Here is a 13,690-nt window from a genome sequence, read left to right as displayed (position 1 = left end):
TTTAGATACAATATCTTAAAACCAGTGTAAAGAAGAGGACTCAGGCCAGCGGCGCTTTTTGATAAATTTGTGTCACGTTTAAAACGCCAACATTTTTTGAAGAGATTGGTCCTTACAAAGGGTGTTATTTTCTGGAAGCCATAGACAGTTATTACTTATTATTTGCATATAGGCTTGCCCCTAGCTATTTTTTAAGTTCACTGTGTGCTAAAAAAAAAGGTATTTCTGGTAAGCCCCACCCTCTCAGTGACATTGCAAAAGTATAAGAGAAAGATGTTGGGTCACTTGTTCCTTACCACTCAATCAAGACACAAGAGAATGTTGTTCTTGGGCTTTGTGACATTGTTGGCTGCACTGGGGATTGCTGGTATGTAATTGTTTCATATATCTGAACTTACTGGTCTGGGATGTTAAAGACAGCAGTGCTAACTAAAATATATTAATTTAGACCTGTATTAGTAAACTAATCTGAATAAAATATATATATATATTTTTTAAATTTACCAATCCATATTTGTTCTATAGATCAACAGAACTGTGCATTAATGATTGTTGTATGAATAATGAATATTTGCAATCTAATATCATTACAAAATAAATCAATAAGGACTAATATGAAAAGATGATATAGCAGTTTTAAAGAAAACATAATTGGGTTCCAGATAAATAGCTGCATGTTTCTTAATAACTGAGAGAGGTTTCTCTTTGTCAAAATTCCAAGTACTTAAATAGGCCTTAAATCATAAGTATAAAAATAATGAATAGGTTATGAGTGACCGGAAAGGAGATCTACAAAGCTAACAAAAGTAATCTCTGATTTATGATTTTATATATATATATATATATATATATATATATATATATATATATATATATATATATAATTTTTATTAACACCCACAATAGGCGAAGACATGTCAATACATCCAGTACGGATATCAGACAGCAATACAATTGTCATATCGATTCCAGAATAGACACCTTAAAAAAGTAACAGAAAAAATTAGATTTATGATTTATAGGTTTCCCCCACTTTTAATATTAATACTATCTATATCTATATTTATTTCCTAAAGTGATTAGTAAATATAGAGATGCACCAGTTGATGGGCTGACATTGCCAAATCGGGTTTTCGTTATAAAACTAGGGTCTAGGCACATTCTTCACGATCGTTGCCAATGCTTATAAACCTGGCTGGAGAATGTTTACACAAATATACAAATCAAAGAATGAATCTTTAATCAATGTGTAGCGGGTGTAAATCAAATCTATGGATGAACCACTAAAACAAGAGTTAGCGTTGGTGATTTAGAGTGATTTACCGGTATGTGTGATTTATGTGTGTTTTTGATTGGAATATTTTGTAGCTATTGCTGCCTAAAATGTAAGAGAAGCCAGCATTTAACATGAACAGAAGAAATCGAAAAGTTTCCAAGTGATGAAATGACCGTAGATAATAGTGGAAACATGCTTTATAATTTTACAACAGCTTTTCAAGCATGCTGAAAAACTGATTCATACATCAGAGCTCACTTACAATTACAGTACTTCTCTTGACCACCCAACTTTCACTAGCCCTGCATAAATTTTTTTCCGCAAGATACTTGCTATACAGTACCAACGCCTGTCAGTTATTGCTACTAGTTGGGGTGGATGTGAGTAGTCCACATCAGGGGGTGAAGCACTCACTTGCTTGCATATGTTGCTCTCTTGCAGGCTTGATGCGTGAGACATTGGAGTAGATTTACTAAGGCTTTGCTCACATCTATGCAAGTGGCTGAGGGTGCTGGAATCGCAGCTGCTGTGAAGAAACGCACGGCACCCCCACGCATATGTAAAATCGCAACACCTGTGCGTGCACCCCCACGTATGTAAAATTGCAATGCGAGTGCAAGACCTGCAGAGAGATCACGTGGTCATTTCCCTGAGAGTCACGTTTTGAAAAAGGTGTATGCACCTTTTTCTGCGGGAAATGCAGGCCCATTGAAATGAATGGGCTGCCGTGCCTGTGCAAATGCGGTCCACAGAAATGCATAGATGTGAACCTAGGGTTAAGGAAAATAAACTGTGCACTTTGCATGTGCAGTTGCTCCATAGCTTAGTAGATGAGGGGAAGCTCTGTCTGTTTCCTGATTGGGTATTCTTTACAAAGTAAAGCTCACCGTATTCACTAATAGCTAGATTCAGAAAGATTTACGCCGGCATATCAGTAGATACGCCGACGTAACTCTGAATCTGCGCCGTCGTAAGTTTAAGTGTATTCTCAAACTGAGATACACTTAAACCTAGCTAAGATACGACAGCCTGCGCAGTCGTATCTTAGGGTGCAATATTTAGGCTGGCCGCTAGGTGGCGCTTCCGTTGAGTTCGGCGTAGAATATGTAAATGCCTAGATACGCCGATTCACGAACCTACGTGCGCCCGTCGCAGTAAAGATACGCCGTTTACGTAAGGCGTTTTCCGGCGTAAAGTTATTCCATCAAATAGCTGGCCTAGTCAATGTTAAGTATGGCCGTCGTTCCCGCGTCAAAATTTGAAAATTTTACATCGTTTGCGTAAGTCGTCCGTGAATAGGGCTGGACGTAATTTATGTCCACATCGAAACCAATACGTCCTTGCGGCGTACTTTGGAGCAATGCACACTGGGATATGTACACGGACGGCGCATGCGCCGTTCGTAAAAAACGTCAATCACGGCGGGTCACGACTAATTTACATAAAACACGCCCCCCCCATCCTCATTTGAATTAGGCGCGCTTACGCCGGCCCCATTTACGCTACGCCGCCGTAAGTTAGGAGGCAAGTGCTTTGTGAATACAGTACTTGCCTCTCTGACTTAAATAGGATACGCTATGCCGCCTTAAAGATGCGGCGCTCTCTCTGAATCTGGCTATACGTTTCTGTGGGAAATTTGTGCAACTGCACTTGCCAAGTGCACAGTCTATTTTCCTTTAGTAAATTGAACCCAATGTGTTGTCTCATATCTATGCGTTCCTTGATCATTTTGAGTCAATTAAAAATAATTTACAAAAACACGTTATAAAAAAAAATTTAATAAAAAAAAATTTGCTCATGAACGTTAAAATATCTGTTAACCTAAGCCTAAATCGTCAAAAATATCCAATTCAGGTAAAACCCCGTTTGCTCCGAGTAAGGTATCTCACTAAACAGGTTTTCTTGAATGACAGTAGTACCTACGTAATGAAATGTTAATAACAGTTGTTTAAAAATAATGAAAATGTTTATGTAAGAGCTTTTTCAAAAATACCATTTTCATGTGAACATCTTGTACATATTATGAGTTTTTCTCTCTCTTTATTAACAGGTTCTACCCCATCATGTTACAGTAAGTATAAAAGAAGTTACATACTAAACAAATTATTTTGTAACAGCAATAATTTTACTTGCTTATCTTAAATAAAATAAAAATTTCATGACAAAATGGGGAAGGGATGTCAGTTTCCCCCCGCCTCCTCTCTCCTGACGCGAGATGATAAGCGTGACGGGGGGGTTGGTGCTGACGAACAAAACAAAGTCAAGTCTTCTCTTCTCTCTCCTGCCACGAGTTTCTAAAGTCAGACGAAAAAAAAAACGGGGGGGGGGGGGCGTGCCCCTGTCGCGAGTTGCTAAAGGGGGGGTCAGACGAAAATAAATAAATAAATAATAATTAAAAAAAAACGGGGGGCGGCCGGGCCCCTTACAGGTGTAATGCCTGTACCCCCCTGATGGCAACCCTGTGTCTGCGGCATTAGCCCCCCCAAAAAATAATAATTATATTTTGCCGTTTACCAATCATCAGATTTGGTGGCTGCATTCGTTTTCTTTTTTTATTTATTTCAACTAGTAATCTTTCAGTAACAGGCATCCTGTATTTAGATGGATTTGACTAATGCCGGGTACACACGAGAGGATTGATCCGCGGATACGGTCCGCCGGACCGTATCCGCGGATAAATCCTCTCGAGGATTTCCGCGGATTTTGATCCGATGGAGTGTACTCACCATCGGATCGAAATCCACGCAGAAATCCCATCGCGATGACGTGTCGCGCCGTCGCCGCGATGATGACGCGGCGACGTGCGCGACGCTGTCATATAAGGATACCCACGCATGCGTCTAATCATTACGACGCATGCGAGGGAGGGAATCGGACGGATCGATCCGGTGAGTCTGTACAGACCACCGGATCGATCCGCTGAAGCCGATTCCAGCGGATAGATTTCTTAGCATGCTAAGACATTTTTATCTGCTGGAAATCGGTCGGGCCGAAAAAAATCCGCGGAAAAAGATCCGCTGGGATGTACACACCAGCGGATCTATCCGCTGGAACTGATCCGCAGATCAATTCCAGCGGATAGATCCTCTCGTGTGTACGGGGCCTAAACACATTGAAGCTGAACTACAAATAACACTTTATATGCAGTTACATCAGTCTTTTCCTTGTGGGATAAAGTATTTTAATTTATTTTTTTGTTACTTTCCAATTATTTATTTATATACAAAGTAACATCATTACTATATTAGTTAAAAAGTTACTAAGCAACCACAATATTTTACAGACCGCAATATGCCATTTAGTTCAGCAAGATAGGAAAAATATAGACATATTGCAAATATAAGTGTAGCTTACATGAATGTTAAAATTGAAGACATATACAACAACTCTACTACACAGCATATTTTCTGACTGCTGTTCTCGATAAATGTTTTACTCCAACATTTCAAACCCTACTAGGATAATAGTGCATACTTTCTAGTGGGATAAAGGTTTTACCTGCACAATTGAAAGTTAATGCAGCAGCCATATCTAAGAATTAGTAAGCTGCAAATTGGTACATTTTTAGTTTTTTTGGGTTTAATACCACTTTAAAAGGAAAACCCGTAAGAAAACGGTAACACAAATCTTTTTTTCACTAGTAAACTAAATGGTCTCCAGCTATTCTTTGAGAGTCTGTTTATTTTATAAACACATTTACTGTTGCAGCAGTAAAGAGTGTCAAGGAGGAAAGAAAGATTTAAGCTGGTCATACACTAGCAGTGGCGGCTGGTCCTCCAAATTTTTTGGGGGGTCGCAAACAAACGAAAAAAAAAAACAATTGCAGCCTCACTGTGCTCATCAAAACGCAGCTACTGTGCCCATCAATTACAACCACTGTGCCCATCAAAGGCAGCCACTGTGCCCATCAAATGCAGCCACTGAGCCCATCAAATGCAGCCACTGTGCCATCAATTGTCACCACTGTGCCATCAATTGTCGCCACTGTGCCATCAATTGTTGCCACTGTGCCATCAATTGTCACCACTGTGCCATGCCATCAAACGCAGCCACTGTGCCATCAATTGTCGCCACTGTGCCCATTGTCACCACTGTGCCATCAATTGTCGCCACTGTGCCATTAATTGTCACCACTGTGCCCATCAATTGTCACCACTGTGCCCATCAATTGTCACCACTGTGCCATGCCAAACGCAGCCACTGTGCCATCAAACGCAGCCACTGTGCCATGCTATCAAACGCAGCCACTGTGCCATCAATTGTTACCACTGTGCCATCAATTGTCACCACTGTGCCCAGCAATTGTCACCACTATGCCATGCCATCAAACGCAGCCACTGTGCCATCAATTGTCACCACTGTGTTCAGCAATTGTCGCCACTGTGCCCATCAATTGTCGCCACTGTGCCCATCAATTGTCACCACTGTGCCATCAATTGTCACCACTGTGCCATCAATTATCGCCACTGTGCCCAGCAATTGTAGCCACTGTGCCCAGCAATTGTAGCCACTGTGCCCAGCAATTGTAGCAACTGTGCCCATCAATTTTTGCCACTGTGCCCAGCAATTGTAGCTACTGTATCCAGCAATTGTCACCACTGTGCCATCAATTGTCGCCACTGTGCCCAGCAATTGTCACCTCTGTGCCCATTAATTGTCACCACTGTGCCATCAATTGTCGCCACTATGCCCAGCAATTGTCGCCACTGTGCCCAGCAATTGTAGCCACTGTGCCCATCAATTTTCGCCACTGTGCCCAGCAATTGTAGCCACTGTGCCCAGCAATTGTAGCCACTGTGCCCAGCAATTGTCGCCACTGTGCCCATCAATTTTCACCACTGTGCCCTGTAAAATGCCCCCTCCCCCGCCTGGCACTTATCTTTCTGGGGTCAGCCATCCTGCTTCTACCGTCCCTCGATGTCTTGTCCCGCCCTTGATGACGCTTCAGCCAATCAGGTTACCGGTAACCAGAACCGGTGAACCTGATTGGCTGAGACGCCTGTCAGTCTTATCCAAGGAACGCACCCCCGTGCATCCCTTGGATAAGCATCTGGAAGCCGATAGGCTGTAATCGGAAAGCCTATCAGAGCCGTTGGCTCTGATAGGCACTTCCACAGCCAACCAGCTGCCGTGATTCAGATGGCCGACGCTCGCCAGGGGGCGGCCATCTGAATAGTCGACGGCAGCAGCAGTACATAGATTCATGCAATGCATGAATCTATGTATTATATACAGTGTCGGTGCGAGAGCGAGAGGGGGCGGCGCTCCGGCGCCCTCTATGGACGCACTACACTAGTAGAATGCAGGGCCGTCTTTATTGCAGGGCCCTGTTTTTGTTGTGGGGCCCAAAGCAGCTGCCTCATATTTGCCAACTATCCTGTGCTGTGTCACAATATCTGAGTGTAAAGTGCTGCTGCTAATGCTGCACAGCTTTGCCCTATTGTTGTGTACAGATGACTAACCTGGATGCCCTGTGTTTACATGTAAATAACGGTCATTCATATGCAAATAACGGGAGCATTTATATGTAAATAAAGGCAACATTCATATGTATATCATGCCCCTCTGCAGTGAGGACAATCATGTTTCACATCAGTGCTGTACCCTCATGCAACTAATCAGTGAGCAGTATTACTGTACAGTAATCTCTAGCAACCAATCAACAAGCAGAAATCATGTGCTGTAACCTCTAGCAACTAATCAGTGAGCCGTAATGTGTGCTGTAACCTCTAGCAACCAGTCAGTAAGTGATAATGATATGCTGTAACCTCTGGCAACCAATCGCAATCGCTGCCTGATCTGATACAGTAAACAGATTTTAAGTCTAGCTGATATTTATTGTATGTTTTAGAGCAGGTGGAGAGCGAAATTGCAAGGGGGGGGGCTCCAAGAATTTTTTTTCCCAGGGTCCATTCAATATTAAAGATGGCCCTGGTAGAATGTTATTTGAAATGTTTCATTTTAAGAACATTCATTATATTTTCTAATCATTAGTGGGGGGGGGGGGGGGTCATTTCATTTTTCACAGCAGTGACAGGAATATAACAAATTTCTAATGGTGAGGTGAATGCAGTTTTCGTGAAGCTAAGCCCATTCACTTCAAAATCGAATGTTAAAAGCACACAACATTTTGAAATACTTTAGAAAAACATTGAACTACTTTCAAATGTCAAGTTATTGAATGTATTGAGAATTTTTGAATGAATGTTTGTACAAATATTGGCACTAATGTTTGTTTGGAAATCCACTTGTACTTGGCCAGCTATATAAAGATCCTAACTTCCCTCTCAGCTGGATATAAAGTCGACCTGATCTCTCTCTGTAGTAAAATGTCTATTTATACATTATCTAATACACATATAAAACACATACAAGCCATATACTGTATATTGTCAGCTTTTATCTGAAATCTTTGTGTGTGAGCATTGTACTAATACTTGTTTCTTTCTTTCAGCTGTAGTAAATGGGAGTCCTCCTTTGTGTTCCTCATGCAGTGGAACGTGTGTGCAAATTTCTGGATGCACATGCTCAAATACCTCATCGTGTGTACCTGATGCAGGGTGCACCTTAAATTCCTCTTCTTGCTGCCCTGCAAATCTTTCCTGGAATCCAAACTTGAACTGTTGCACAGGTGAATAAAAAAGAAAAATATTTTGTTTGTGCATGGCTAAACAACAATTTTTTTTTATATCATTTATAAATACCATAGTTTTCTTTTACTATACATACATAGTTACATAGTAAGTGAGGTTTAAAAAAGACACAAGTCCACCATGTCCAACCTATGTACATACTCCGATGTTGGAAATAATTTACAGACTGTAACCTAATTTTTAGCTCCGTTCCAAATTTAGCACCTTTCAGGGGGGGGGGAAGGATACCTGTTTTTGACAGGTACCCTTCCCCACTTCTGGCAGACAGGGCAGCAGCTCCGTCTCTCAGAAGTCCGGCCCCCTCCTCCTTCCTCCACCGCGGTGCCATTTAGAAAACACAGGGTGCTTTGCACAAATGCGCAGTAGGGAACAGACTGTGATTGGCGGCGACGCCACCCAACAGCCGATCCGAAACACGGCTGGGGTGCTGACATTGTGGGCTCACTAGACAGGTAAGTGTCCATATATTATAAGTCAGCAGCTACAGTATTCATATAGTTCCACTTTACTGTTTATTAGACATGTGCATTCGTTTTCGTTAGAATGCATTTTCGTCCGAAAATCTGTTTTTTTCGTTATTGTTTTAACAAACGATAACGAAAGTGCAAGAAACGAAAACCGAAAGATCTGACATAAAAAATGCTTTATTTTCGTTTTCGTTTGCGGTAAAAATTTGATATAGAGAGATTCGACATTATAGGGAAAAGATTCGACATCATAGAGAAAAGATTCGACATTATAGAGAAAAGATTCGACACTATAGAAATAATAGATTCGACATTACAGAGAATACATTTCGATTTATGAGAAAATAGATTCGACATTATAGAGCAGGGGTCTCCAAACTGCGGCCTTTATCCGGCCCTCAGGGCTTTATTCCTCCCACTGATATGAGGCACGATTCTTCCCACTGACTCCAACAAGGGGGCACTTTTTCTTCCACTGATACTAATGATGAGATACAATTACTCCTACTAATAGGGGCACTACTCCTCCTCCTACTGATCGCAAACTATGATGCCATATTTATTCTCACCAATGCTGGGCCCGGGGCTTTTTCTGCCCCCGCTGGCCACAATCCGGCCCTCCTAAAGGCTGAAGAACAATAAACTGGCCCTTTGTTTGAAGTGTATGGAGACCCCTGTTATAGAGAATAGATTCGACATTATTACTAGTCATACAACATTAGAATTCTTGTAGGCGGAATATTCTAACGGAAATGTACGATGCAACGTAAAGATTCGACGTTCCGTCGAATATTTTTTGACCATTAGCCAGAAACCAACAAAGATTCGACCTTCCGGCGAATATTCTTTTGACCATTCGACAGAAACCAAGTATTGGATTTTCGGACGAAAGCTATTCCCCAACGAAAAATGAAATAAATCAAAACGATTTTCGGGAGTAACTAAATAAATTTATTTTCCAAACGAAAACGAAAAAACGAAACGAAATATTCCGGTCTGCACATGTCTACTGTTTATATAATACACACAGAGAAATTTGAATGTGCCTCTTCAGTAGTTTGTATAGTTATAATATTCACATTTTAAATGAAATATCCTTGGTGTTATTACTGTACCTATAAATATTAGTATTCAGTTATATTTTACGTATTTAGGAATGCATCTAGCTTTTTTTTTTTTAACAATTTACTGAGCTGGCCAGAACTGGTTCTAGGAGGGAGAGTCTATTCCACAACTTGTGTGAAGAATCCTTTCAGAATGTGTGGACCTTGTTAACCTTGTATTTCCTTTTATCACATAACAGCGGATCCATACTGTTCTCCAACATGCCTTGCAGATGAAGTCTGTTTATATGTGAATCAGACAGCAGTTTGTGCTGCTAACGCGACTTACTATACGTCTCAAGGCCTGAGTAAGTTGCTTTCCCATTCTTACTTCCCACTCTTGCATGTCTTAATACTGTTAGATTGTTATACACTTAGATATAATATATTTAGCTATTTGGCTGTCTGGTTACATTTCTCTGTTTCCTTCTTGACAGATGTATACAATGTAAGCTATTCAGTTAAGTGTGAAAGTTCAAACATGACAATCTCTGTGGGTAAGAATTTGCTGGAGGTTCTCGGTTACAAGCCGTCTGCATCCACATTGTTGCAATCCAACTGTTCTGGAGCCGTAGAAAGTATATTGAATGGGCAGCGTGTGTATTCATTGACTGTGCAAAATGGTGTTGGCATCTGTGGCAATAATATGGTGGTAAGTGGGAAAATTACAGGTATAAGCAATAGTAATGTGTCATTGTTTATTTTTATAGAACAATTAATTTCACTATAAATTGGAGAATGCCCCCAACCTGTGCTGAACATCAGTCCAGTCTAATAAACTATACATTCATATAGCTAATTTTGAGAATTCTGCTATATTAATTGGGTCCTGTCTAAATTGACTCTAGTATTGTGTATGAATGTGAGTTAGAGACCCTTAGATTGTAAGCTCTTCGAGGGCAGGGACTGATGTGGCGATGTATATTGATGTACAATATATATGTAAAGCGCTGAGTAAATTGACGGCTCTATATTGGTACCTGTAATAAATAAAATAATAAATATATTTAGGACCCCTGACAACCTGTAAGGGTTATGTACCTGCACAGGTGCAGCTATTGTGTTGTTGAATCTTCGCTCCATCCGATCATATGTGCTGTAGTTGCTATATTGTAGTTTCAAACTTGTAGGTTAATAATTACAGTGTAGGTAGGAAAATCAGACATATTCCTGACACAATCTAAATAAGTTGACTGGATCTAAAATGTAGTAGAGGGGGTGCGAGAGATGAGTGTGAGATAATTATAACCCCAAAAAGGTACCATCCCATAAGGAACATATACCAAACTAGAACAAAATTGAGTATATATACATGTACCTTGTAGAGTCTAATAAATGCAATGGTTAAAATCACAGTTACAATGAGTTGTCCAGGGTGGTGATGTCCTGGCTGAGGAATTTGAAAAAAAAGTCCTGGTTTCATGTCCTCATTGTTCGTTTTTGCTCTGATGTTGCTGTAATTCTTCTCTGTTCTGGACACTTCCTGGTTGTCTGTTTCCTGATGACCACAGTACTGGGAGCTTCTAGTTTCGTTTTCCAAACCATCACTGCTCTATGGCTCTGTAAAGCACAGAGGCAGGAAATAACATGCAAAGACGAAACTAGATGCAAAAACGAAACTGAAACTACAGGTACATTATATGATTGATTTTTATCTATTTGTAATCGTTTTTAAAAGGAATCAGTTAACTTTTATGTCTCTATACCCTGTAACCAGTCATTTCAGCAAAAAAAAATGTTTCCTTTACAACTCCTTTAAGGTTACATAGTTACATAGTTAGTCAGGTTGAAAAAAGACACAAGTCCATCCAGTTCAACCACAAAAAATAAACAAACAAAATAAAAAACACAGTACAATCCCATACACCCAACTCCATACCCACAGTTGATCCAGAGGAAGGCAAAAAACCCCAGCAGAGCATGATCCAATTTGCTACAGTAGGGAAAAAAATTCTTCCTGATCCCCCGAGAGGCAATCGGATTTACCCTGGATCAACTTTACCTACAAATCTTAGTACTCAGTTATTTTATGTACATTTAGGAAAGAATCCAGGCCTTTCTTAAAGCAATCTACTGAGCTGGCCAGAACCACCTCTGGATGGAGTCTGTTCCACATTTTCACAGCTCTTACTGTGAAAAAACCTTTCCGTATTTGGAGGTGAAATCTCTTTTCCTCTAGACGTAAAGGTGACTAAGTGGCTGTGTTGGAGGGTTTTGGGTCAGTGGTGATGAAGGCAGTTTGACATCCGTTTGTTTGAGACAGTTGAGTTTTGCATTCCAATAGACTTGTATGGAATTGCAAAACTCTTTGAATGTGAACAAAAGCCCGTTGACATAGGTCCTAAAAGTAGCTTTAAATGTCAGAAAGATTTGCGAACAATGCTTAAATTTATGAGGGATTTTGTCCTGTTAACACATATTGCACAATGCCTTCTAAAGAATTTTGCTCTTTTCTGGAGTATCTATGGGTTTTGAAACTGTCAATACTCAACAGATTATGGTTTTTGTTAGTGGTTGCAAACCCTGTGACTAGCCAAGTGACTAGCCACAGATGATAAACAGAGATTAAACAAATCCCAGTCAAAACAGTGTAGTGTACTTTTCTATCTGTAGCCCTCTCTCCTCTACATCCATTTAAAATCCCGAATTTATACTGCATTTTTTGAGCTTTCAGAGGCAGGCAAAAGAGCTGAGTGTAAATCTGAGACCCGAGTGGAGGGAAGGGCACATACACAGCTGAGGCTGTCAATCACAGGCTGTCTGCTAAATGCCTCGTACACACGATCGGGGTTCCCGGCGGACTTTTTACCACCAGGAAACCCAAGAACCGGCTCGGCAACTTTTTCCCCCTACACACGGCCGGTTTTCCTGGCAGGAAAACTGCCATGAGAGCTTTGGCCAGGAATCCCGGCCGTGTGTATGCTCCACTGCAGGCTTTCCCCATAGGGAAACTGCAGAGAAAAATACCGCTGGGAATCCTGGCAGGAAAATAGAAGACATGCTCTAATTTTTCCTACCGGGATTCCCGGTGGTTTTCCTGTCGGGAAAACTGCCATGGAGCATACACACGGCCAGTTTTCCCGGACAAGAGCTGTCCTGGCGGTTTTCCTGCCAGGAAAACCGATCGTGTGTACGAGGCAAGAGGCTTTAATACTTGGTGTCATCTGGTGGTGTAAGCACTATAAATTGTGATTGTTAGTGGAGCAAGTAAATCGTGGATGATTTGTTTCCTTTGGACTTCCTTATTTCACATATATTTTTAGTCCTTGTAAATGGGCTCTTATGGACACTTATTTACATATTTGGTGTGATTTTTTTATATATGTTTTTTCACCTAATAAGTTTGATGTCATTATATTGATTCATTTTTGTGCTTTCACAATATTAAGTAAAATATTTTAGCGCTGCTTCATAAATATATCTTAATGAACTATATAAATATGGACCTTTATCTTCAAGACTCTAGATGACATTCTAGAACAGGGGTGTGCAGGGTTTTTTTTCAGCGGGAACACGGGGGAACGCAGTTCAGGCACCTCCAACACTGAATGTATTTTATGGCAAAGTGTGCTGCAGGGTCTATTGATGCTGGCTGCTGGGGGATCTATTGCTTCACTGGTAGGGATAAAAAAATTTAGTGGGGGTCTATTGTTGCTGGGTAGGTCTATTGTTGTTGGCTGGGGGTTTTATGTTGTGGGAGGTCAACTGTTGCTGGGAGGGATCTACTGCTGTGAGAGAAGTCTATTTTTGCTGGCTGCTGGAGAGTCTATTGATTGTGGCTGCTGGGGGTCTATTGTTGCTGGGTGATATTTTGTTGCGGGGCGGCTATTGTTGCTGGAGGAGGTCTGTTGTTGTGTAGGGGATCAGTTGTTGCTGTGGTTGGGTCTGTTGTTGCTGGGAGGTGGTCTATTGTTGCTGGGGTGAGGTCTATCAAATTCCATACAAATTACTTAGTATCACAAAATGATACTTGGTTCTGTATTCTTTAAAAGGGGTGGTACTGGGAGGTAGGTAAGTGGTGGAGCCAATAAACAGTGCTCAGAGGTGAATTGGAGTCAGACACGAAGGGCGACTCTGAAGGGGGAAGTTCCTGCACCTATTCTCTGAGAAAAAAAGCCCCGGGGGTATGCAACCTTTTAAAGAATGAGGGCCACGAAAGTGATTTGGTAATCAGTCGTGGGCCACAATGAA

The 13,690-nt window shown here is 41.1% G+C and overlaps 1 protein-coding gene across 1 annotated transcript in view; it reads left to right on the top strand.

Moving 5' to 3' along the window:
- Window positions 1-252: 252 nt before the first annotated feature.
- Window positions 253-13,690, top strand: part of LOC120927202 (pancreatic secretory granule membrane major glycoprotein GP2-like) — a 37,841-nt gene continuing 24,403 nt past the window's right edge. The window contains exons 1-5 of the mRNA XM_040337715.1: window positions 253-367; window positions 3,327-3,347; window positions 7,731-7,907; window positions 9,700-9,807; window positions 9,937-10,151. Coding sequence (XP_040193649.1) covers window positions 274-367; window positions 3,327-3,347; window positions 7,731-7,907; window positions 9,700-9,807; window positions 9,937-10,151 — 615 coding nt within the window. The 5' untranslated portion in view covers window positions 253-273. The remainder of the gene's footprint in view (window positions 368-3,326; window positions 3,348-7,730; window positions 7,908-9,699; window positions 9,808-9,936; window positions 10,152-13,690) is intronic.

The sequence above is a fragment of the Rana temporaria genome, chromosome 2 (assembly GCF_905171775.1).
Source record: "Rana temporaria chromosome 2, aRanTem1.1, whole genome shotgun sequence".
In the NCBI taxonomy this organism is placed as follows: domain Eukaryota; kingdom Metazoa; phylum Chordata; class Amphibia; order Anura; family Ranidae; genus Rana; species Rana temporaria.
Note: the sequence above shows the minus strand (reverse complement) of the source record. Positions and strands in the feature narration are given on the sequence as shown.